Below are 25,675 nucleotides of genomic sequence, written 5' to 3'. Positions count from 1 at the left end.
AACGGAGCATAAAATGGAGAAATCAACATGAACCAAGGTAAATTAAACTCACAGAATTAAAAAGGATTGATTTAACAGGGAGCAAAAAACAAAGAACAGACACAGGAAAGATCACCCTAGAATAAAAAAAAAAAAAAAGAGAGAGACATTTAGTTTCTAATATTAAACTGCATTTCCAATGTATCTCATTGGTCATAATAAATAATTATTTTCTGATCTGATCTTAATTAACGTGTAGTTTGGTCCATAACATGCAGACAAATTCACTTAGAACAGCAGCTGCAGTGTTCACCTCAGTGAACCACCACTGAGTTGGACAAGACTGATGGAAGTTATGGAGTTACTGTGAGTTACAAATAATAAGTTCCTTTTTTGTCAGTTACATCTGTTACAGAAAATGATCCAACATATCAGTGGTCATGAGCTCTACATTTTGAGGTGTCTTTCTAGTGTCCAATCACTTGTTATAATTACATAATTAATTAAAGAAAATACCATATTTTCAGGACTATAAGCCACGCCTTTTTTCCCACACGGTTTGAACCATGCGGTTCATGGTTCATGAAAAGTTTCTTTACATGGTTCATGCAAAGATGCAGCTTTTCTATGGATTTTTCTTCTGCCGCCAGGGGGCGTTCTAGCAGGAAGTACAAAAACAGAAACTGAAGAAGAGGACTTCAAAGGTTTCAGCACGCAGGTAGAAGATAATTAAAGTGACTTGTGGTTTCAGTGCGCAGGAGAAATGAAGTGACTATGGCTCGGTGTTCAGTGTTCAGTGGTTTCAGTGCTCAGGAGGAAGATGAATAAAGCCATCAATAACTTTTCTGTTTTGTTCGATCAGCACTTTTACTTCGGTGTTACAGTTTTGTTACATTTGTTTCACTCAAATAATTCAAAGTTAGAACTGCTCTCACCTCACTCTCATAAGAATAAAAATGTTAAGCAGTGCTCAAAACTAAATGCTTTATATTTGTTTTTTAACTGATGTAAAATGAAAGTGAAGGTGAAATTAATAGGGTGAACCACATCCGTGTTGACTTTAAAATGGCTTAAAACCAGGTTTAATGTTTATAATCACCTTTATTAGTGAGTATAATAAGAAAATAATTGTCGTAATTATATTTTAACCTTAAGGAAATTGATTGAAACAGTACTAGCAGCCCTGGATATAGATACAACTCTAATCTTTTTTCAAAAGGTGAAAAACCTTAAGTAGTTAAAAACAATCATCAGAGCAGAGGAAACTGAACAAAGACGACTAAAAGTATGCATCCTGTGAATCTGCTGAGGAAGGATGGGCTGCAGTCAATCCTCCAGCCTCCAACCACAAAAGCCGTGGTCACATGACACCCTTTTTCCAATCTTTAAAGTGCCCCAGGAAAAAAAAAAAAATCATCCTATCCTTAAACGTCTCAGTAAAAAGTAAAAACTCACAGCAGTGACCTAATTTATTGAAGCAGGGTTTAGGACAATGTGTTCTTCTTACCAGTTTGTGTTCCATCTGTGTGCAAACTCCACCAGAAGCTTGAGCTGGATAAGCAGGAAAATGGACCCACCAAAGGCTCCAACTATGCGCCACACTGCAGCAAAAAAGAAAACAAATAAAACAAAAAGAAACCAATAAATTCTCCACATTATTCTACAGATCAAGAGGTCCTCCTGTAATAGAATTGCTGAATACTTATATTGTTGTGAGGTTTGTTAGACAAACTCCTACCTAAGAAGCCAATACTTTGTCAGTTAGCAGCAAAGTTAAACAGTTTTCTGGTTGGACATATTTGCACCAACACAGCTAAATAGTTACATTTTTATCTGTGCAGAGGCTCAGAAGCTCAGTTATTTTGGATTCTTTCTCCAACTAATACTTTATCAGTATCTGACAAGTCTAGTCATCAGAGGGCAGTCCTTTGCCCGGTTAAACCCAAACTCCCCCGCTCTCAACAAACATGAACAACTGCTCTGCAGCTCTGCAACTGTGTTTGGTGGCAATCACTGAGGTTTACCACAGGATAAATGCAGAAAGGTCACCTTATGAGACTAATAAAAAATAAAAATAAAATAAAACACTTATTCAAACCCCATGATGTGAAATCCCAGGACATAATTTAATTGCAACAAACTGTATTTATAGTGACACGGACTAGACAAAAACATCTTTGGAGGCTTAGCTTATCAATTAATGATCCTTCAAACTTAAAAGAAAAAAGACAGAACATTACCTCTGTTAATTACTCCCATGTCTAATTCTGAGTTTAATTACAAAGAGGACAAGGTTAATTTTAAATCTACGATGATAATAAATACTTCACTGTCCCACTTTTTACCTTCCAGAAAGGTTTTCTCTTCTGGAAGAAAGAATCCTCCGGCACAGCAACCCACCAGCACAATGAACTTCAGTAACCAGAACCTGGCAGGCAGTGAAGAGGTTAGGACTCAGTAACAAAAACACAAAACAAAACTCAGCAACAAGTTAAGATAGAAAAACAGTATTTCAGCTGCAGAATACACTTCCACCTTTCATAACATTTTTTCGGTTATGGCATATTTGAAACTTGACTTTTGAAAGTGTCAGCATTTTTGTGAAGGAAAAAGCCCCGAATTTCCCAATCATGCTCTCATTCTGACCTTGATACAGATTATGTGAAACTGCAGGATCATACAGTCAGTGTGCCTTAGTCTTTATATAACATAACTATAGAGGACAACATGCATTGTCTTAGAAGCACTGAAACACAGCACCCATCTACAGTCCCCTGTAAATGTTACATATTATCTCCAACTGATCAAGGACAGAGAAGAAGAAGGTTACTTACCCATTATGTATGGCCGCCCTCCAGCCGGTACTGTTGTTGATTCGTAAAGTGAAGAGAGCAAAGAAGAAGAAGAAGCAGGCCATGCCGAAGCACATCTTGTAGACGGCAGAGTAACCAACCAGAGTTTTGCAGTTTTCTCCTGCTTTTATCTGCTCACACAACTCTCCGTAGAAGGGAATCTGATTGATTGACATGCATAACACACAGAAAGTAACTTTAATGACATTGTAAAGCTAATCAAGAAACTACCTCTACTCATGCTTGTGTATTACATGGTTTCTGAGAAAGGATCCAATAGTGTCTATCATGAGCGTCACGCCTTTAAGAGAGCAGAAAGAAAGAACAGGCAGTGACAACAACCTCTCTTTCTCTCCATGAAGACCCCTTTCTTCCCTGGCTCTCTACAGGCTGTTAGAGGGGCCTTACAACCCACTGTCAATGTAAACAAACAAAAGGCAGAGATGAATAAATAAAACAACTCGTTGCTAACGAGTCACAGGAAATGGGGGCTTAAAAAAGTAAAAAGGCAGAAGAAATCAATGTTGCTACAAACATAGCTGACATTTTTTAACTGATGTGACCTGTGTCAAAAAGAAGGAGGCAAAGTTAGAGTGAGTTAAGTAGATAAGGACTTTGCTTTGGCCTTCAACAGAAAGTTGGAAGAGGTCCTGTTGCTCATTGCCAACAGAGGAGACAGTCTCGGAACAACATAGCCAGAGTTTGGAAAATCAAATCCCTGCCCACTTTTAATAATGATGAACTCCGGCAGACAAAGAGGTTTTGACTTCACTCTCCTCATACAGTATTTGGCTAAAAACCTTTTCGAGGTTTAGTCAAAGTACAACTGAAAGGATTATCAGTGGATTGAGATGTTATTTCCAAGGTGTGTAGCTGGGTTTAGACCCTGGTCACAACACAGAGTAAAAGCTTGTTTGGAGCTTTGTCTCATGTTGAGGGCCATATTAGCATGTCCATGGAGTTTAGATTAAGAGGGGCTGGCTCAAATACACACAAAAGCTGCTCTTTTAGCTAGGACTTCCCACTGCACTCAGTGTGTGACTGACTGTGAGTGAATGTGTCTCTGTGCCTGTACGTGTGTTACTCAGCAGGCTTTGCATGGAGCTATCAGAGTCCATTTTGTTCCGGCATAGGTCCTTGTACAGTGATCTGCTCTCACAGGCAGCAGCACTGCAGGAAGTTATACTCTGTTCTATACTGACAATGTAGCACACAGAAAAAAAGCAACATGACTATGATAGGTAGAAATAATATCAGTCTTTAAACGTACTTTAAGTGGATGGCAACAGCCAGTACGGTTAGACACATTCATTTGAACTTTTCACCATCTCTGACAGTCAAAAAGCAAGTCTGAACTAAACTACTCGAGAACTTTCAGGTATAGATGACTCTCGGTGTGCCATGGAATATTAACTAATTTTATTTAAATGGTCTGAAAACTATTATGACTGAAAAATTACTAAATACTCTTCCACTAGGTGGCACAACAAGTACAAAATAAAATCAGAAAAAAACAGGGACAGTGAGTCGTCACAGACAGTGTTTTAGGGAATGTGTTGCTTAAGAACTGTGCAAAATGTATTGTACATTAATCATCGCTACGCTGAACCATCAATACAAACTGAGAGAGTGAAAGGCAAAAATCAGGACGTCACCACTGACAGTGTTCTATCAGAATGTGACTATTAACTAACTGAAGTAATTCACAGAAAACAGCCACTTCAGAGGAAAGGTTTCTATTCAGGCCCAAGAGACAGCATCACGAGGAAATGTCGGTGTCAAGCCATAGAGAGGTGTGATAAACATGTAGTATTTGTTCTGTATCAAGACAGTCTCCCCTCTTAAATATTTTATATTTTCACAGTAGTTCACAGTAACTAGAATGAAAATACAATAAGAAAAGGATGAACTGTATCCACTATTTTCCTAAAACATCTTTCATAATCAGCTCAGTAACTTCATTTCTGATTCACTAAGATCTTCAAATGATTGTCAACTGCAATGATGTATACTGTATTGGCTGCAAACAGGAAACCATAACCCTGTGTGTGCACTCAAATGATAAGTGAGTAGAGCGCATATCTAAGTCTTTGGAAAATATATGTTGCATTTAAAGCTCACCAAGAGAATGTGAAGCAGCTATTAGCATTTGTATAACACACAAACAACAAGCAAGCTCTCGACTCACACTGGGTTACATATCCCAACTTTTTTTTATTTTTAAACAGTTTTCACTTTTTTGTTTTATTATTTGCCATATATAAACTTAAGATCTATCAATGATCTTTTACCAGAAAATTTTATTTATTTTCTCTTGGTACTTGTGATGACTGATTTAACATAAGATGTGTGCATGTGATCTAAATCGGGGTGCCCACACTTTTTTGGCATGGGAGAGTCTATTCAAATGACCAGTCTCAAGTGATCTACCTACATTTACTCATATAAACTAAACCTTTTTGTATATACAGTGCATTATATGTTGGGTTTCTGATTTAATGCATGCAGCTGAATCAACAATGTGATTAAATTCTTCCAGTATATGCATTACTACAATTTTTATTTGCTCATGATCTACCAGCACTTCCTTTGTGAGCTACTGGTACTTATTGAACACCCCTGATCTAAACTGTCTTATTAAGGAAGATTGTTGATTTTCTGGCTATGACATCATGGAAAGGCGAGTGGTGAAGTGTTGTTGTATCGATTGCAAAATCTTTCACTGATGCATGTATGCATCTTTTGAGAATGTTGCATTTTGAAAGTATAACATCACTGTGTGTAACAGATGTACTCACATGGTCTTTAAACACCTGCTCCACAGTGGGGGACATCATGATGACACAGATGATGGTGACCAACAGGAAGTAGAGGGCATACATCACCCGGGTCCCTGTGGACTGCTTGATCTTCGGGCAGAAGTTACAGCAGCACGAGCAGGCTGCTGTTCCACAGCAGCAGGCCAGCTGCACACAAACAAGAGCATTGGGGTATTAGCTTTAAGATTTTCCACACCATCTGATACAGCTATAGACTATTAACGAGGTATTTGCACATGTAGTGACCAAGGTTTATGAACCGTCTTTCAGCCAAAATAATTCCCAAATGTTTATGTCTAGAGTCATCTATTATTGGATTATTAAAAATGTATTTAGTCGAATGTCACAACATTTAGATTTGAAGAGAAAGATACATATTTAAATATGTTTGTAATTTAAAAATGAAAAATTTTCAATTACCATCTGTACAGGACTTTTTAAAGCTTTTTTTAAAGTTTTTCTTTTTACATACATTTTAGCTATGACTTTTGTATCCATTATATTTGAAAGCTGTTTTACCTCAAATACCTACAAATATACAGTACATTTCATAAGTATTCATCCCCTTGGATGTTTTATACTTTTATTGCTTTCATAAATCATCAGTCCAGAGACTAGTTGATCAGTATCCCTGGCTATCATTGCACCATAAGGACAGAAGAACACTCCATGCGACTCAAAGAAAGGGTTATTGAAAAGTACAATTCAGGGGACAGATACCGAAGTTAAGTGAAATCAATCATCAAGACCTGGAAGGAATATGGCACTTGTGTGAATCTGCCTTGATCAGGCCGCCCTCGTAAACTAAGTGACCGTGCAACTAGTGAGAGAAGCAACCAAGACCCCTACGACTACTCTGAAGGAGTTACAAGCTTCAGCTGCGGAGATGGGAGAGACTGTGCATATAGCAACTGCTGCCCGGGTTCTTCACCGGTCAAAGCTTTATGGGAGAGTGGCAATGAGAAAGCCACTGTTGAAGAAAAGTCATATTAGATCTCGACTACAGCTTGCCAAAAAGCACGTGGAAGACTCCATGGTCAAGTGGAAGAAGATTCTTTGGTCTGATGAGACCAAAATCGAGCTTTTTGGCCATCAGACAAGACGTCATGTTTGGCGGAAACCAAACACTGCACATCACCAAAAACACACCATCCCCACTGTGATGCAATGGCTTTGACATTAAAGAGTTTTTGCAATACATTTTTGTGTGAAAAAAGTTATTATATTGACCATGATTGATTTATGATTGACAGCAATAAAAGTGTAAAACATCTAAGGAGGTGAATTCTTATGATAAGCACTGTACATACGAGGCCAAAAACAGTATTGTGAGAGAGAGTGTTTATGGTTAAGCACTGACACAGCTCATGTTTTTAAGTATCAGCTGTTCAATCTGTTTGCGAAAACTGTTGTACGACAGCCTTCAGTACTTCAACTGTTTCTGGCATTGTTACCTTTTCAATGCTTCTGCCTTCACATTCCTGAACACTGCGTATTTCAGGTCTGAATGAAACAAAAGCAAAGCAAATACAACTTCACTTTGGACATAGCAACAGCTGCACTGTCTCTGTGCTCCTTCATGGTTTCTATCATCAAGGACAAAACTCTCCTAGTGCTTCACAATAGCAACTCTTGGTCAGCACAGACATCCAGTCCCCTTCTCTGAACTATCCCACGCACAGACACACACAACACAGGCCTAGTCTGTTTCTTCTGACAGGCCTTCTCAAAAAGACAGGACCTTTGTTCTATTTAGGAAAGAAGCAGGCTGGGTAATTACACAGTGTAAGATCTGTCTGTAGCCGCTCCACCCTGCTACCACCTTACACAGGGCAGAACAGACACACTGCAGCGGTTTAAGGTGTGGTACACTATGGGGCTACGCTACATTAATGTACCATTACTAGTCTTACTAAAAATACGCTTTTTAAAATATACAACAGGTTTCAAAATCTGGCAAATGTGCAAAAATGCCGATTCTACGGTAAATTATGTTATTGATGGTATCACTAAGCTTAAGTCTGACGCTATCGCAAAAGCTTTTTCAGAGTTTTTAAACAGCTTCTCCACAAGCAATCAACACATACAACGCATAACAAGCTGAAGTTGATTCATTACACTCGTTGTAATAGATCAAGAAACATAATGGTTCTTGTAAATATTGATTTTTCATCTTGATGGTTTGTTTGCCATTATACAGTGGTTTGCGTCTTTTACATTTAAGCAGTTTCGTGTGTCGGGGAAGTGGAATCTTTGTCGCATTTCCTGAACTTGACCAAGTTTACATCTAAATATTTGAGTAAATGCTCTAGAGTGGTATCAAACAACACACAATAAACTGCTCAGCAATGAGTAGGGCTGTTTAAAATACAGATACAGAAGAACAAATCATAGTAGTAACACATGCGTTTTGTTGAGTTGGAGATCAATTTCGGTTATGCTCAAATACAGGGTTGGACATTTGATAGTTAGGGTTAATACCAAAGGATTGGTTTGTGTTGTGTTCCAAAAACTACAGATCCACAAGCGTGTGTGTGTGTGTGTGTATGTGTGTGTCTATTTAGGTCTAATCCGAGCGTACTGATGCTGTAAAGCCAGTGTGCAACATGGTTTGATGTGTTGCGTTCCGCTCCAGATGTCTGTAATATGAAGTATGTTGAACACAATTGGATCCACTGACACAGGCACATGTTCAAGATCAAGCTGTGTCTGGGACCACACGCCTGATTCTTATCCATTTGTCTGAGGATTAGATTTTAGATTTGTCTTTTTACCCCAGGGTCCCATTTTGTCGTTTCCATATGAACTAACTCAAACCTCCTCAGTGAAGTGAAGAGGCCAGTTGTGCCTCTTGTTACACCAGTGCAGTGTTTCCCAAGCTTTGTCTGTGAATTAAGAATGAGGACAAACGTGAAGGCCAATATGACCAGCAACCATCAAGTGTGTGACAGCAATTAGATATTTCTTAATTAGATGGTACAGACATACTAATTTTTTGCAATATTTTGCATGTTTCTGCGTGCATCAGACATGGCTGCTTTAAGTCTACCAGCATCTACCTGGGTCAGTATGTCTTTATGAAATTCCATGAAAACAATTATGATTTGATACCAGCTAGCACTTAGCTATTTTAAATAACTTTCATACAAACAGCAGAAAAATATTGGATATTGCAGCTTTTTAAAGGTTTGTGTGTACTTTGACAACAGAGAATGTTTCAAATTCAAATTTCAGTGATAACTAAAAGGTACTACATTGTACTTACTTACTTACAACAATTACCGATACCAGTGAGCAACATTACGAAACTAGACAGAAAAATGAGAGGGAGTGTGTATAAACACATAGATTTCACTTCACTTGTTTCCGTTTCAGTACTTGAAAAATTGAAGACTATATATAGGTCCCACCCTGTGCTTCCCAGGCTACATGTGCATATTTCAGCTTTTGTTCATACAGAGACTCTAGATATCTAGATTTATTTTTACGTGGCCCTGCTGCTCTCTCTCCTACACACAGCTTAACAGGACAAGTTGTTTCCTTTGTCTGTGCCGTGACCTCATGTTTCTCTCAATGAGCGATTAATTAAACACAGCCGCCTGAAAGTAAGCAGAAAAAACAGGATTTAAGCTGTGAGAGTGTTTAGATTTCATTAGTTAGGGGGTGTTACACCAGCAGACTGCACACAGTAAGTGGGGCCCAACTGCACACTGATAGTGAACAGAGAGAAAATGTCTTGAGGAATTCCACCACACGTACATACAAAGAGATAATCCATGGAAACGAACCCTGACCCTACCCACTTCACAAGCCATCCACCTTCTCCGCCTCCTCCTCCACTTCCCGCCTGCTCCACCAGCTCCTCAGCAGGTGGCTGGCGCTAACAAACCTACTTCAATTTCAATGGCTGCCCCTGCCAGCGCTTAATGTTCTCCCAAATCATCTGTCACTATGGAAAATAGGAAACTGTTGAAAGGCTTTTTCTAATAATAACACGATCCAAAGGTAAATTTGATATTACAAATCTCCTGGGAAGACACAATGTAGACAAAGACTTATCTCTTTTTTCCCACTTACCCTGGGGCTGTTTCACTTCACTTCACTTTCACCTTCCCCCAGCCGGTTACTCAAAGATATATTATCATCTTCTGTTGTCTTTTCCTCTTATTCTTTTCTTTTCACTTCTTCGTTATTTTCAACTGTCCTTTACCCTGAACCCCACGCCACTGCTCCCCAACCCCCTCAGTCACAGCTGTTCAAGGGATGGGAATGATTTTGTTCTATATGTATGCACATACAAGGGAACTTGGCCTGCACCTAGTACAGAAAATTTACAGTAAAGTACAGTAAAGGCATATGTAATGTGTATGCCTAATAAAGATTGTTTATTTAAACTAAGGAAAGCCCTTTCACACGTCTGCCTCCTGATTTGAGATTCAAGGGGAATTTTAATTCCAATTTTGTTTTTTCTTCTTTTAAATCTTTAGAACCTGTGGCAACTGATGTCATTTGACCTTTGTAGAACTGATTCTGGAAAAACAACAATTACACTCACACGAGAAAACTGGTTCACCCACAGAGAATCTTTTCACAGGGTGACAGGAGTTTCAAAATGGTGAAGAGGCTGCACCTGGAGTCCCACACTGCTGCAGAATTAAACCTTGTTATGAAAACTAATACCTTTATTGTATTCTGGTTTTCACTCACTTATCTGTCTGCTTCGGGTAAGTCTCTGTTCAACTCTGATAGACATTAGCCACTGAGCTAAGTTGACCACAATGAACCCTGGCAGGCCAACAGCTCAAACAAAACTACTTTCTCAAACGAAACTACCCTGCTATCTCAGATTTCAACAATAGTTGAAATCTGAGACAATAGTTGAAATCTGAGATAGATAGTTGCATTGAAGGACATAGAAAAAAACAAACAACCAGATAAAATACTTCAGGTTGACAGGTTAAGTCTGCTTTAAAACTCCAACTTCCACTTAGGAGTAGGAAAGGAAAGTGATTGTGACACACATTACTGCACACAACAAAATGTGACCTCTGCATTTAACCCATCACCAAAGTGCACCAAAGCTGCTCCCCAGGCAGCTTTTTGAGTACCCAGGAAGCAGTGTGTGGGGACGGTGCCATGCTCAGAGCACCTCAGTAGTAACTTGGCATTCGGATGGATTCAAACCATGGATTCAAACCTGCAACCTTCCAGACCCAAGTCCGCTTCCTTAACTGAGCCACCACTGCCCATAGTATCTGACAGCTTCTCTATTGTGTCTTTGGTTAAACAGGCATACACACATAAATAGCAAAAATGTATTCTTGTTCTGATCCAAAACAACTTACATAGAAACCTGACCCACCAAAGGATGCAGAAAAAGAGAAAAGTAAAGAGGTGAAAGTGGAGCGCAACAGGGAACAATCTTGTCCAGACAATGTGGTATGTTGCAAAAATAACCATCGGAAGGAGAACAAACAGAAATGGAAAGAGAGCAGTTAAAATAGCAGACAATCTGAGTCAGATAGGGGGATCCAGGCTAATCAAATGTTACTCTGTGTTTAGTCTGGGCTCTGTATTGATGATAGAGGTCAACACAACACAGACCAGGAGACTTAAAGGTGTCCACTCAAACTACATTCTTCCTGTTAAACAACATTTGCTTTAGCAGTTTCACAGAGTTACATCAGCAACTTCAACCAGCACAAAGAAATGTGAAGAAGATAAGATCAATACCAACATCATCCCTGCCAACTGTGGAGGGAGACAAAGGAGTTGAATGATAGCCAATTAGTTCCCTGTGGGAAATCTCACTCCTGCTGCCGCCACTGCTGACTACAGCAAAATTCTTGAGAAAAAGCTGAAAATAGCTCACATGGACACAGTTGGCTGATAATTCCAATCGCATGACCCACAGGGCTGGAAGACACAGATGTTGACCAGCCGTTTTATATTTCACCTAGTCTTTAGCTTTACACCTCATTTTATAGGTCAACAACACTTGTTTTTAGAACCGACTGCCCAAATGTGATATTTCAGCTGTGCAGTCACCTTGACAACCAGCATTTGTAACACTATCAGGAGCTGCTCAACTGACCTTGCAATGATGGTCCAGCATGATATAATTTGGAGTAAAACAATTGGATTATAGTATGTAAATATTGGAAGTTATCTGTCAAGAAATGCAACTACATGCTTAATATTTTTATCAGCAGAATGTTATGCCAGAGATTTTTTGCAAAAATCACTTTTTTACAAGATAAAAAAATGCAATACCATAGTACTAGTTGCAACAAGGACAGAATTTAAACTTAATCTATTAAATAACCTACTTAATTCTTCAAAATATGGTGGCATATTTCTTTCTTTTAATGGTCTCAAAAGATGTGATGACATTTATAATATTATTATGTGTTATACCAAGTTTATGTTAATAGTAGTAATAGTCTGATGGGAAAACACAAATTTGAATTAATCCCCCTTCACACTCAAGCGTTTCTCTTTTCTGGCATCTTTCTTTAGTCAGACAGACAGCTTGACAGACAGCTTGTTATTCTCTAGGCCTGACTCACGTAGCCTGCCAACGTTGCCTGTACAGTTACTGTGCAGCCTGCAGACACTCACATAGATCTAGTCCTGTCAATGCTTAGCTAACAGTTGAAGCATTTTGGACAACACAGCTTCTATATTCTCTGTCCCACCAGGACAACATGGCATACATCCCTGCTCCCACTGGGAAACTACCAGTCAGCTGCTCCCACACCATGTCTGGCCCAAAATCTAAACCAAACAACATGAACCCTTTCCTAATTTCCACTTCCATGGAGGAAATAATAGCAGACCACACATGAACAGAAGCCTCTGGTGACCCTAAGATGGAAACACATATATGGTTAAAAAGAGAGAGAGAGAGAAGCTTATTGCAAGATATATACTGTATATAACAATCTCCATCCATCCATTTTCATCCGCTTATCCGTTACCGTTTCGCGGGGGCAGCAGTCGACATCCAAATCACATTGCACTGTACCAACCCCTCTGAACCTTCCTGTGGGTGGTGAGTCCACTGGAAGGTACCAACCGCCCTAACTGGGATTCAAACTTGCCCAGGAGGTGAACCCTGGTGTTCCACACCAATGACAGAGACATTGCCTTTGGGCCAAAGCGCCACCTATATAAACAATCTTGCAAATACATTTTTAGCAGAATTAGCTTAAAGACTATGAAAGAACAGTGAATGAATTAAAGCTTTAATTAGATACAGGATGTATGCAATTAAATAATTCCAGAATAAAAAAATCTGAAAACATTAAGTAATTCTGTGTCTCTTCTGAGTTTAAACAAACAAACAAAAAATACTATTCTAGCAGAGAAGCAAATAACACTGACATATTAAAATGTATGGCTAAACAACTTGTTTACTATGTTCACTTGAAATGAACGTATTGACAACAACAGCATAGGTTCTTCAGACATGTTTGTTTAAATAATTGTAATGTATATAAGGTAATTGTTTAATTTTTTACAGCAATGGAAAAGAAGTCCGATATTTTTCCTGTTAGATCTGACATCACCTCTTTTAAGTTTTCCCGACAGTGTAATGCCCAGACATGATACGAGGACAGCAACGAAAATAAGTCACCAGGACTGTATAATAGCGGGTAGACAACCCTTTTGAAGTCAACCGGGCGAAATGTTACAAATGTCTCCGTTCAAATGCTAACAATGGGTGTTTCCTATATCGAACTTAAATGTGACTCTCTTTAATATTCTCATAGTTTGATTTTAATTTCATCAATATTTTCGTCAATAATTGACTTTACTCTATTTAATTTCGATGAGATTCGTTCGACATTTGTGCAAATCTATAAAAAACAGAAATGTTTAAATGTAAAAAACAACAATGTTTCAACGTTTCGTTTCTCCTGAAAAGATCCCGGTACAGTGACTTAGCTGCTCCTCGCGGCTGCCTTAGGTTCGACTTCTTTGTCTTCCTTTAAAAATTTTGACTAAATGAAAAAATCGCTAAGTGGCAGCTGGAAATTGCCACAGCAGAAATCAATTGAAGTAGTCACGGCTGAGTCGCTTTATTAGCCCGATGTTAGCTATCATTACGCACAGCTCCACTGGCTGTTCGACAGAGCGTTGACACGGTGAACTATTCAACAACAAACAACAAACAAAGACAGAAGAGAAGCCAGAAGTCAGCTCGCGGTTCCTCACCTGTGATATACAGCACTGGTTGCACATTTTTCCAGCAGACAGTGGGTGAAAATCCGATTCAGAGGAGGAGGAAGAAGACGAGCTCGCCACCGCTGATGTTCCCTTTCTTCAGCCTCTGCATGAAATCAGCGCCACACTGGGAACGAACGCGTGTCCCCCTCCTTCCCCCCGTTCTTCTCCTCCTCTCTCTCCTCTCCCTCCTTTCGTCCTCCTTGTCTCTCCTCCCACCGCATATCATCAGCAAAACAAGGCAAACACAAAGGCCGCGTTCTCATTATAGGACTGTAGTGACTCATATCTGTTGCTTCTGCCTTTGTACACGTGACTGTGACGGCATACCCGTTACTGTACTTTTGTTGGCAGAACACAAAGGGATTTCACAAAAAACAAGCAAACAATAAAACCGACCTATTTAGTCTCTTCTGGCTGTGTGAAACTACGGGAAATATGTTGCATTAAGATGATACCTGCCCCTGTTATAGAAATGTCTTCTGTTTTTAGCAACCGGTTCCTTGCTGGAAACAACGTACTGTATTTAGCAGTGAAATATGAAGTAAAATATGAGCAGTGAAATATGAAGTAGCAGTTATTCTGCTGAAGTTTAGCAGAATAAAAAGAAGTAAAATAGTAAAGGTACGTTAAGAGTAATAGCTTAGTTTAACTAAGTCTGAGACTAACGCATAACATTGATAATACTGTTTTAATATCAACATTAACACAATTATCTTCATTGTAGGTGAATGAGTTTGTGTTAAAGAAGCATTTTCAGTATGACTGCATATTTTTAACATTTTATTAAGTAGAAATCGCCAAATTCGTGTATTTTGCATTCAAATACTGGGCAGAAATCCCGGGTGAGGCAGCGACAAGCTGTGCCTCACTTCTGACTGCGCAATCCAATACAAACTGGGTCACATGACGCGGACCCGTTTCTGTTCCAGCCAATAAAGTGCAGAGAAAAGTCAGCAGGGAAGGCAAACAGTAATGTAAAGTAAATGTTCTGGTTAGTGATGTTCGATACCACCAGTTTCCTTTCCGATCCGATACCGAGTAAAATTCGGGCTGGTAACGCCGATACCGATATCGATACCGATATTTTATCATTTGTATTTTAAATTAAAAAAAAATGTGTATTTCAAATCATAGCTTCTTTAAGAATCCAAGGCAGAGTTTTTTATTTATTTATTTATTTTAAACTCTGGAGTGTACTGAGGTAGCTGCCTCATTTACTATACAGTCAACACAACAATAGAAAAACCTGAGAACACAATCATATAAAATATTTTTATCTTGATCTTGTGTATTTTTACTGTAAACAGTTTATGGTAGTAGTAGAATTATATTATAATAGCACTACTAGTATTTTTTTACCTGAGTGTTGCTTTTATTTTTATTCAATTAACCTAACCTGTTCCAATGGGTCTCTGTTTTTGTATTTCATAATATATTTTTACATAGGTTAAATAAAGATGAATGAATAAATGAAGCCATTTATTGAATAAGCATTTGGTAGTCTTTATCTTTTACATTTCTAATTCATTATTCACCAAAACATGTTATTTGTAAAACTAAAATAAAATAAAATAAATAATCTGAGGAGACATTTGGGACCCGAAAGAGTTGTATTTTTTCAGTTAACCGAGCGCCTAAGAACCGGTTCTCTAAGCCGGTGAGCTTACGCATGACGCACACACCCAGGCGGAAGAAGAAGTAGTCCCACCAACCGAGCGTCACTTAGACAACATCTCAATAATTTAGATACTTTTTACCATGTTTCTGTTTAGGATACACCTCATCTCAGAATGTATAAGTATCAAAAGTATCGATATTTTGATTTCAGAATCTATTTCAGAGCATAAAGATCCAGAATCGGAAGTATCGAATTTCAGGATCGATCCGCACATCACTAGTTCTGGTACAAACGAACAGACTGGCTGTGTGGCTGTCCTGTAAGAAACCGCCTTTACTGCTTTCCTTGTCTTTTATTCTCATCGTGTGATAACGTCTGGACTAACTCAGGATACTGTGACCTGAAACATTTGCAAAGAAGCCTCAGCAGACATCAAAGATCAGCCACGAACATTCAAAGACAGATTTCTTTAAAAACTTTCGATTCGGCATTGGATGAGCAATGGACACTAAACATTAGCGTCTACAATGCTGGGAAAACCCAGAGATACGATTATGGACTTCACCCATAAGTAAAGTTAAGGTTAAATTGTTTGTTTTTTTAAATAACATGGGAGTAAGTAGAAAAAAATTCAAATATTTGATAACTACATTTCTGGACAAGAAAGTGCAGAGAAAAGTCAGCAGGGGATGCAGGCAGTACTCTGCCTCACCTCAAGTGGGCGTTTGAAGCTCAAAATTAAATTTGTGCTGCACTCATCTCTATTCTTTGTTTACAGTAAATATGAAGTTGTATGGATGGATAGATGAAAAAGGGACAAAGCCGAAAGAAAAAGAAGAATATGAATGGATAGATGAATGAATGTTTAGGAATTAAAGTTATAGATAGATTTGTTCAACAAATTCATGTACATTTTCAGTACAACTTTAAAAGCATTTCTGTTAAATTGTTTTCTTTTTAAGAGCTCTGGAGCACTGTATGTCCACCAGTTGTCTTAAGTTGTAAAAGTTTGATTCATTTAATTTACACCACAGCGAGTTAAAAGCACTTCATATTGTTGAAATGTTTACTTTTGTGAAGAAGAAAACAGTTCCAGTACCAGTTGTGGTCTGTTGAGGTGCAATAAATAAAACCTCTGTTCAGATACCTGTCTTTGCTTTTCTAATCTATATTTTAAGCAAAAGAAGAAGAAAAGGTAACGCATTACTTACTTTCACTTGTAACTAGGTACCTTTATAGTGGAGTAATTCAATTGCTAATTCTGTTACTTTTTGGGAAAAGTAACTAGTAACTAGTTACTTTTTCAAAGTTACGTGCCCAACACTGGTTGTTAGTGAGGTCAAATTACAGATACAGGAATAATGTCACTCCTTTTCTTTCCTCCTTACCGTTTTACACCTTGTAGGTTTGAAAATCCTATCTATACAGACATCTGCTGTTGTTCAACTAATTTTTCTTTTTTGGGTCCACCAGCAATTGGCATCATTTTGTTGCATTACCGCCACAAGGCTCCACAGTTGGATGATTTGTCAGGTAAGACAATCAACCTCAGAATTGCATCTGACTTTGATGTGACTCCAACTGTCCTTTGACACATTGTGTGTGTTCTAATTCCAGTTTTTAATCCAAACGTCAGTGTCAGAATTGAATCACATATTATCTAATATGGCTAATAAATCTTTTATGTCTGGCTGATAAAGTTTTATGTCTGGTACTGTCACATATCTGGTTATTGTTATGTAGTTTATGTGGAAAATGCATTAGGGTTAGGGTATTAGACTATGATTACGCTACAAAAAAGTGTGTAAGCTGCACTTAAGTCTTTACGTTTAGTTGTTGCTAGCTTTTTTAAATCAACATTTATCCAAAGACATTTTACCTACAAAGTGAGTGGTTAAATCACCATCATCACATGAGGAGTAGTAAAACATTAGCTGTTTGACATTTGGATAAATTCTCATTAATTCTCAAACCACATACAGCACCAGGCTGTATCCCATCCCTTTGTCAGTTTTGTTTTTACACAGTACCGCAGATCGCCTCACTAAAATGTATGACTATGACTGTGTATCACCATGTCCACGTGTTCTATGGGCAGCTGAACCCAATGGTGGCTTTAATGGCCTGAAAAGTAGTTTCAAATACGCTCAAACCAAAAAGGCTGCCACCCTAACCCATTGTGACTGTACTATTTACCAAATCTGTCATCTGACCCATTCACCCACTGCAAAAAAAAAAAAAAGTCATTGTTCTCAACACTGCATAGTGTGGTATGATTGAAACAGAGTGGCACTGTTAGCAAGTATCGGGGGGAAACTTTTGTCAGAAAAGGTCAGGATATAAGAATGTTTTATTATTTTATTTTTTGTTTCAATAAACAGTCCTGTAGCAGCAAAAAATGCAAAGAAAAATGATTTATGTGAGAAGCAGTCTGTCAGGCCCAATGGCATCTCAGGGTGCCTTGGATCACAATTAACATAGAAGGAAAGCAAAGAGATGCATGACGTCTTGTCACATTGAAGCATATGAAGAAAAGGTTTGGTCTCCTATACAGAGTGGAAATTGAGAGTATACAGTAGTATTGGCTGTGATCAGGCTTTCGCCATTTCTGCAGGGTAAATTACTGCAATGTACTCGATGTAAGTTCTTATGATGATTATTTCATATTAAAAATGTTTTGACAGCTTGGGAAGGAAACAAATGAGATAAAATACAGGCAGAGGGCAACATCCCTAGAGACAAGACAACACTCAATGTGCCCATTTAAAATAAATGAAAAAAATGACTTGGATATTTCATTTATTAACTCCAGCATACTGTCCCTTTAAAAAAAAGAAAAATAAGGTCTACACAAGCATGTCATTTCTATCAAAGAAAACATCACCATTATTTAAGTTTATTATAAATACAACATTAGGTATTTTAAACTTTCATATTTTCTACCCAACATAAGAATTTCAACACAATTCCTATGTTCAAATGCACAATTTATTGCTAGCTTTTTCGAGTTCACATAAATTAGACATGATTCATCGAGGACTTGTAGTTCAGGCATCGGTGCAGACTAAACAGTCCAAAACATCTTGGATATAGCTAACCTGAGGCACTGTATTATCATTAATGTCCTTACATCAATCATATCGTCTCTGTTGTCTGCCATCTCCCTGTGTTCATATGGAAAATATTTGTTTTCCCCCAGAGGGAAATCCTGAGCAATGTAGGAGGAAGAGCCTTTTAGAAGTTTCAGAAAATAAGCTTCCTCTTCATCCCAACTGAAAATAACAAAACATTGTTATATTACATTCCGTTTACACTTGGTCTACGTGTATCTAGACTGTATGTGGAATTAAAACAAGCCCATAATGAGCACTCTGCTGCCAGTGGAGTTTCCATCCCCTGTAAGCGTGTGGGAAGCCACCCTGTAATATACGGTAGCACACAGCTTATAGTCAGCCCACATTATTTACAAACCATACCATTAACAGGGATGACTTTGAACCTCCCTACAGCAGCAAGGTCCTACTCCAGCATAAAAAAAAACTCCCATAACTCACTTAGCTGCACACTGCATATGTGTTTTCTTTGACTGTAGTCTGACCATTTCACTGCAGTTAAATGTGCAGCCAACACCCTCTGAAATGGCAGGTTTAATTCAGGTACTCTAAATTTATAAGCTTGTTGAAAGTTTTCACATTGAGACATAAACAGGTAACAGAAATACACACACACACACACACATGTAAATATGTATACACATATACACACACATGTATACATGTGTGTGTATACATACATACATACATATGATTACATATGTATACACCCACAGATATATATATATATATGCCAATGGATTGACATTGTTTCACCACATGTTCCAGGCAGTACCTGATGTACCATTTCCCACAACTAATGACAGCAGTTAGGAAAAGAAAAAAGTCAAAATGTTTAATATATACCTACATCAGACCTTTGCTTAGTGACCTGCTGTCCAGTCTGTTTTACATACCCAGCCTTTTGTCTTTGCTCCCTGTTTCAGTGATGCAACTCTTATTTTGTCTACTATTCAAAAAGCCACTCTATTATATTTTAAATTCTTGACTAACCATGATGAGGGAAACACTACAGTGCAGAATTACAACTATTTGATCATAGTGTAGCACTGAATATGACTTACGAAAAGTAATACAAATGTATTGTGGTGCATAATTTTTGTGCTTGTTTAAGCGGTAATCAGAAAATGAATCTTTAGACAACTGGTACAGGGAATTTTCAAAAGAAACTCATTTTAAGATAAAACAAACCAGTGCTTTCAACTCCTTATATAGATTGAAAACCTATATCTGAAAATAATATCTGATATAAAAAAAAAATAAATAAATTGTCTAGCAGCCCTGAGTTGACGACTTACATCTGGCCTGCGAGCCACCTATTCGCAGGCCGGTGAGCTGAATATGTAAGGCTTTTTTTCTTTTCATTCACTGAGTGTAGTCTGGTTTGGTCAGGTCATGTACATATACAGACCCACCCAAACACACATCCCTGGACCATTGTTGACCTTTAGCCTTTTAGTTTGAGTGACTATTAAACTCTTTCATGTTATAACCAGTAACACAGTGGTGGTCAAAACCCTATGCACCCCTACCACAGACCAAGTTTATATTTAGAATATTAATGTCCCTTACTTTTCTCCAGGGTTTCTATTGTCCTCTTTAGTCCTCCATTTAATTCCTTCTCTCTCAGAGCCTCAGGTGCACAGTTGGGTCGAGGAAGTGAAGGCCCAGAAGTGGGAGCAGGACGATTACTGAAATAGCTCATGTTCAGTGCCTGTACAACAACAGTGTTAGTGTGTATGCAGGGGATTATAAACATGTTATAAACGTGATATGAGCACGTTGTGATCATTTACACTATTAAGCCAACATTTCTTCCTTTTTACTTCTCACCTGTGTCGCTGTGGTTCTTACTGAGGGGTTAAAGGTAAACAGTCCTTGCAGAAGCTCTAATAAGTCATCTCCTGCTGCACTAAATATATGTTCCAAAGGTGTGCCGGGAAGGATTTTGAAGGACACATAATCAGGTAGACTACTCAACCCCTGCAACATTGACAAAACAAGTGTTTGTGATAACAGGCAGAAACAAATACTAACAGAGAAACTTTAAACAAAAATGGACACTAACAGGCCATGACTCTTCTGTGGGCGTCCCCAGAGCCTCAAAGATCTTGGTCAGCTGGTCCAGATCTGAATCTCCAGCAAGGAATGGTATCTATAGCAGAGAACATCATGCAGAGAATTTAACAACTATAACACATTTCATAAGAGTTTCCATTGTTACTGCAGGGATATATTTTTAAGGTTGACATACCCGAAGCAGCAACTCTGCCAGGATACATCCCACTGCCCACATGTCAACTCCCACACCGTACATCCTGGCACCAAAAAGCAGCTCAGGAGAGCGGTACCATCTGGATGAAGAATAATAAAGCAAGACAGTCTTGTTTTATAAACCAGGATCTTATTAAACCATAACTTAGCCACACATTAAAGCATCACTACTTTCCACTGGTCTTTTTAGCATTTCTCATCTGTTAATCTGTCAAATGCTCTGTTAATTACCCAAGGCTAATCCAGCTATAAACTAATGAACAGACATTGACTTTGTGTTGTGTCAGCACAGACCTGGTCACAACTTGATGGGTGTAGACTCTGTTGGGACTGCCAAAAGATTTGGCCAAACCAAAATCAGCCAACTTCAACACTCCACTGTTGTCCAACAGAAGATTGTTGGGCTTCAGATCCTGAATATGAAAAATGATATGCATGAGAGACTGTGCACTATAATGTACAGTCTGGTGCTTTGTTGTTTTTATATCTTTGCTGAATATAAAATAAAATGTTTGTCTATCTTCAAATTATACAGTAGTGAAATATCAAAGTATCCTTTTATTGAAAAAATAAAAAAAATATCTGGCCCTAATAATACCTAGCATTGAAAGATATTCTTTATAATAAAAATAAAGTTTTAATTAAAAAAACATGTTCAGTTTACATTCTCAAAAACAGTTTTAAAAGTAGGCAACTGGACCCTGAAGATTTTTTTTAAACATTTAAAAAGAAAATTGGAATGGAATTGGAATTTTACCATATTGTACAAATGATTAAAAAGTATACATTATGTCACTAAAATATTCCCCAACAGATATTTTGAATTGCAAAGAAACAATACCAGTGAACACAATGTCACAATGTTCCACTAACATATTCAGCTGTTTGAGAAATGATGCGTGTTAAAAGGTGTTGGATACTCTTACTCTGTGAAGGACCCAGTGCTGGTGTAAATACTCCAATCCCTGTAAAGTCATTAGGATGTAGGCTTTGATGTTGGCAGGAGTCAGGACAAGGCTGGTATCTTTGATGATCACCTGGAACAACAGAAGAAAAAGCCAATCATGCCACTACTGAGGAAAACACACAGGCTTCTTCTTTTCCTTGTGGCGTTGTCCCTTTTTTTTTCCAGGGGTTGCCACAGCGAATCATTGATTTCCATCTCTCCCTGTTCTCTGCATCTTCTACTCTGACTCCAACTATCTCCATGTCCTCCCTCACTGCATCCATATATCTCCTCTTTGGCCTTCCTCTCTTTCTCCTACCTGGTAGCTCCATCTCTAACATTCTTCTACCAATGTATCCACTGTCTCTCCTGTGCACATGTCCAAACCATCTCAATCTAGCTTTTTCTCCAAACCTTATCTGTGTTGTCCTGACTGACAAAACAAGAAAAAAAAAAACTGAGGAAAACACACTAACAGGTTATGGGTTCAAACTTAAAATGTCATCTTGGTGAAGAATCAGACCTTCATATGGAGTGTGCAGTCTGCACCTGCTCTGGTGTCCTAGACCAAATGTAACAATCAAAGCATCAATTGCTGCTGGGGTCTTGCAATCAGTGCTAAAACTGAGTCCTGTATAACATTTCAGCATCAATAATAGGATGAGCATCATATTACACCTGCTTTTTTCTGCCTCTCAGTAGCTAATGGCATTAATTCAACGTGAAAGCTAAGAGCATATTGATTCCTTTCAATGTGCATTGTATCTATTTTATTTAACAGCATCATGTTTAAGTCAGATGCACTGGTGGTAGGTGCTGATCTGTAGTCTTATGTGCTGACACATCCCACATTAGTGAAAAAGTTAAAGCAGGGGTCACTGACTATATTTGTCGCAGGGCCAGGATTCTTCTGGAAACACACTTTGGCGGCCAAACTCTCAAATGAAATAAAAATAAAATTAACATTTTTGTCTAATATTATTATTTGACATTTTTTTAGAATCCAGGACTGGACGATTTGGTGGGTTCAATGTGTGTTCAACTGAATGCTATACAGGCTGCTCTAAGTTCTTTAATCTACTACATTATATATAATTAATGTGAAGACAAAGTGGGAAAACACAGTGTCTTCAGAGGATGTGAAGTTGCAGGAGATAAGACACTGGTGTGAGAGCAACCCATAATCCTTAATGGACAACTTGTCAGCATAATACAAACTTCCTAACTTTCCATCACAATAGTGAGAGGTTCACCAAACAAGTGTTGCATTTCTATTGATAAACAGAGATAGAAAAAGACTCACCTCCAGATCTGTTTCCATGAAGTCAAACACCAGACTGATGTTAGATTTGTGTCCAAAAGCATCCAGGAGCTGAGGCAAAACATTTTTTTTAAGTTAGTTAAAAAGAATAAGAGTTATCACAAATGACCTCATAAATCACATGTGAAAATGGGCCATAGCACCAGACCAAATAAATAGATACAATGCTTCTAATTATATTTGAAGACATACATAAACTTTAGATGTTGACTTACTCCAATAATGTTTGGATGATGAAGCTCCTGTAGCAGTTTAATTTCTCGCAGTGCAGTCCTGTTAATACCTGTTCAAACGGTAGCAGTGATATAGCATTAACCATGCTATGAGCAAGACACATAATGCCAAAATTAACAACATATACACAGATGATTTTATAATTATCTTCAACAGCTTAATCATTTTGATGGTAACAGGTCATTTAAAATTAATCACAAGGCATATCAAATGAAGAATATTCATTTCAGCATGAGCTGCTGTACTTCTCCACAGGAGTGCTGTAATGCCCTGGATCTCCTCCGGAAAGAAAGTTTCCAGGTTAGATATTTACTGATGGGTAACACAGACACGTATGGTCAGGGGAGGCAGTGCCTCACCCGCCATCATGATAAAAAAAAGAAACTAAATAAAATAAATATTTCCCACTAATCTGTATTAGAGATGCATTTTCAGTATGACTCTACACATTTTTGATATTTTCTTAAGTAAAAATCGCCGAGTTCGAGTATTTTGCATTCAAATACAGGGCAGCAATCCCGGGTGAGGCAGCGACAAGCTGTGCCTCACTTCTGACTGCGCGATCCAATACAAACTGGGTCACATGACGCGGACCCGTTTCTGTTCCAGCTAATACAGTGCAGAGAAAAGTCAGCAGGGGGGGCAACAGTACCCTGCCTCACCTCAAGGGGTCGTACGTGAACTGAAAGTCGCCGCCAAGCTAGAGCCAGTAATAGGTGAAGAACTGCGTTGTTTTATGCTCTGCCTGATCCAACTCACTATGGATTGTATTTCAAGGCGGAAATACTTCTCAAAACTGGATTTCCGGTCCAAAAAGAAGATGATAAGTGATGAAAAACCAACGCTGGAGCTAAAAGGTTAGCTTCAAACTACGGGGCAGATAAGTCTTTCTTTTAAAATGTTCTGGTACAAACGAACAGACTGGCTGTGTGGCTGTCCTGTAAGAAACCACCATTACTGCTTTCATTGTCTTTTATTCTCATCGTGTGATAACGTCTGGACTAACTCAGGATACTGTGACCTGAAACATTTGCAAAGAAGCCTCAGCAGACATCAAAGATCAGCCACGAACATTCAAAGACAGATTTCTTTAAAAACGTCTGAAAATTCAAGGATCAATTTGGCATTGGATGAAGTACTTGATAACTAAATTTCTGGCCTAAAGAAAAACGTCAATGGGTATATTTTCTCATTAAACCTAAGCTAACTGGCTAATGTACAAACTTTGAAGCTAGCCCATTTTAAGATAACATATCTCATTATTGCCATTGTGGCCATTCCAGTATAACAAATCAACGACATTGGGTAGTGCATACATGGACAAAGGCATTAGAATTGCAAACATAGCACCCCCTGCAGTGGAGGGAGGGGGGTTATGGATGTAAACAGTAAGCAACAATGCATAATAGCACTCACCATCTCTAGCTTCAGTCCTGTGACCGACCTTTATCTGCCAGAAAACAACACATTAAACCGTTATTAAATATCAGAAGAGCCATTCGAAAAGCTAATATGACATCAAAGTTAGGCGTGTTTTTCTACCTTTTTAATAGCGACTATGGTATTTGTGGTTTTGTCCCTAGCTTTGTAAACTGTGGCAAACTGAAAAAAAGAGAAAAAGATAATGTTCAATGAAACAGACGGCTATCCTTTGTTAGCATCCAAACATGCTTTCTAAACAACCACCCGCAAGGCTGCTGCTGGGCAGCAGAGTCAGACGTAAAAACAAACTTTGCGGGCGGTTTCTCTGCCTACCTGACCCTCTCCGAGGAAATCCAGCTTCTCATAGCGTTTTGCTCTGGGTTTCACATCAAGCGCCATGGTAATAGCGGCAGCTTTCTCTACACCACACACTTCCTTTTAAAGGTCCGCAATGACTGTTTCCGGGTTAAAAAAAAAACTTGTATTCTGGCCAACACCGCCATCTGGCGGTACTTTTAATAATGTCGTTCTATTCTGTTCCTAAATGAAAGGAACGATTCTATTCTATTCTATTCTATTCTATTCTATTCTATTCTGTTCTGTTCTGTTCTATTCTATTCTATACTGTATATATTTACAAGCCTGGAGTGCCTATTATGAAGTAAAAAAAACATTTCCATGTGTTGTTTTACAAAAAACAAACAAACAAACAAACAAAAAACAGGTCAGTCCACAAATACACAATAGTAACCATTCCAGTCTTTCACAATGTATTTCACAGCTGTGATGCACAATGGTTTTACCCCAAACTTTGCCTGTGTCATTTATTTATTTATAGTATATTTTTGCAGTTAGCAGTTTGACA

General features: G+C 38.3%; 2 protein-coding genes across 2 annotated transcripts in view; both read right to left on the bottom strand.

Moving 5' to 3' along the window:
* serinc5 (serine incorporator 5) overlaps positions 1-14,120 on the bottom strand; it is an 18,685-nt gene extending 4,565 nt beyond the window's left edge. The window contains exons 1-5 of the mRNA XM_008336837.3: positions 13,871-14,120; positions 5,630-5,797; positions 2,814-2,992; positions 2,325-2,407; positions 1,487-1,580 (exon numbers count right to left, since the gene is read on the bottom strand). Coding sequence (XP_008335059.1) covers positions 1,487-1,580; positions 2,325-2,407; positions 2,814-2,992; positions 5,630-5,797; positions 13,871-13,897 — 551 coding nt within the window. The 5' untranslated portion in view covers positions 13,898-14,120. The remainder of the gene's footprint in view (positions 1-1,486; positions 1,581-2,324; positions 2,408-2,813; positions 2,993-5,629; positions 5,798-13,870) is intronic.
* Positions 14,121-17,840: 3,720 nt separating this feature from the next.
* On the bottom strand, positions 17,841-25,276 carry cdk7 (cyclin-dependent kinase 7). The gene is made up of 12 exons (XM_008336836.3): positions 25,144-25,276; positions 24,931-24,990; positions 24,805-24,838; positions 23,370-23,437; positions 23,137-23,205; positions 21,814-21,924; positions 21,182-21,300; positions 20,868-20,967; positions 20,682-20,768; positions 20,447-20,596; positions 20,186-20,327; positions 17,841-18,772 (listed from the first exon to the last, which is right to left on the bottom strand). The coding sequence occupies exons 1-12, from the start codon at positions 25,207-25,209 to the stop codon at positions 18,744-18,746; spliced, it is 1,035 nt and encodes a 344-aa protein (XP_008335058.1). The 5' UTR covers positions 25,210-25,276; the 3' UTR covers positions 17,841-18,743.
* Positions 25,277-25,675: the final 399 nt, after the last annotated feature.

Source organism: Cynoglossus semilaevis, chromosome Z (genome assembly GCF_000523025.1).
Source record: "Cynoglossus semilaevis isolate Cse_v1.0 chromosome Z, Cse_v1.0, whole genome shotgun sequence".
NCBI classification, from domain to species: Eukaryota; Metazoa; Chordata; class Actinopteri; order Pleuronectiformes; family Cynoglossidae; genus Cynoglossus; species Cynoglossus semilaevis.
Note: the sequence above shows the minus strand (reverse complement) of the source record. Positions and strands in the feature narration are given on the sequence as shown.

Coding starts and splice junctions, on each gene's coding strand:
- cdk7 (XM_008336836.3), bottom strand. CDS start 25,209: ATGGCGCTTGATGTGAAACCCAGAGCAAAACGCTATGAGAAGCTGGAT. Junction 24,991..25,143: donor ATTTCCTCGGAGAGGGTCAG/GTAGGCAGAGAA, acceptor TCTTTTTTTCAG/TTTGCCACAGTTTACAAAGC. Junction 18,773..20,185: donor AATAGAAACCCTGGAGAAAA/GTAAGGGACATT, acceptor TGTTATTTTCAG/TTGGGATGAAGAGGAAGCTT.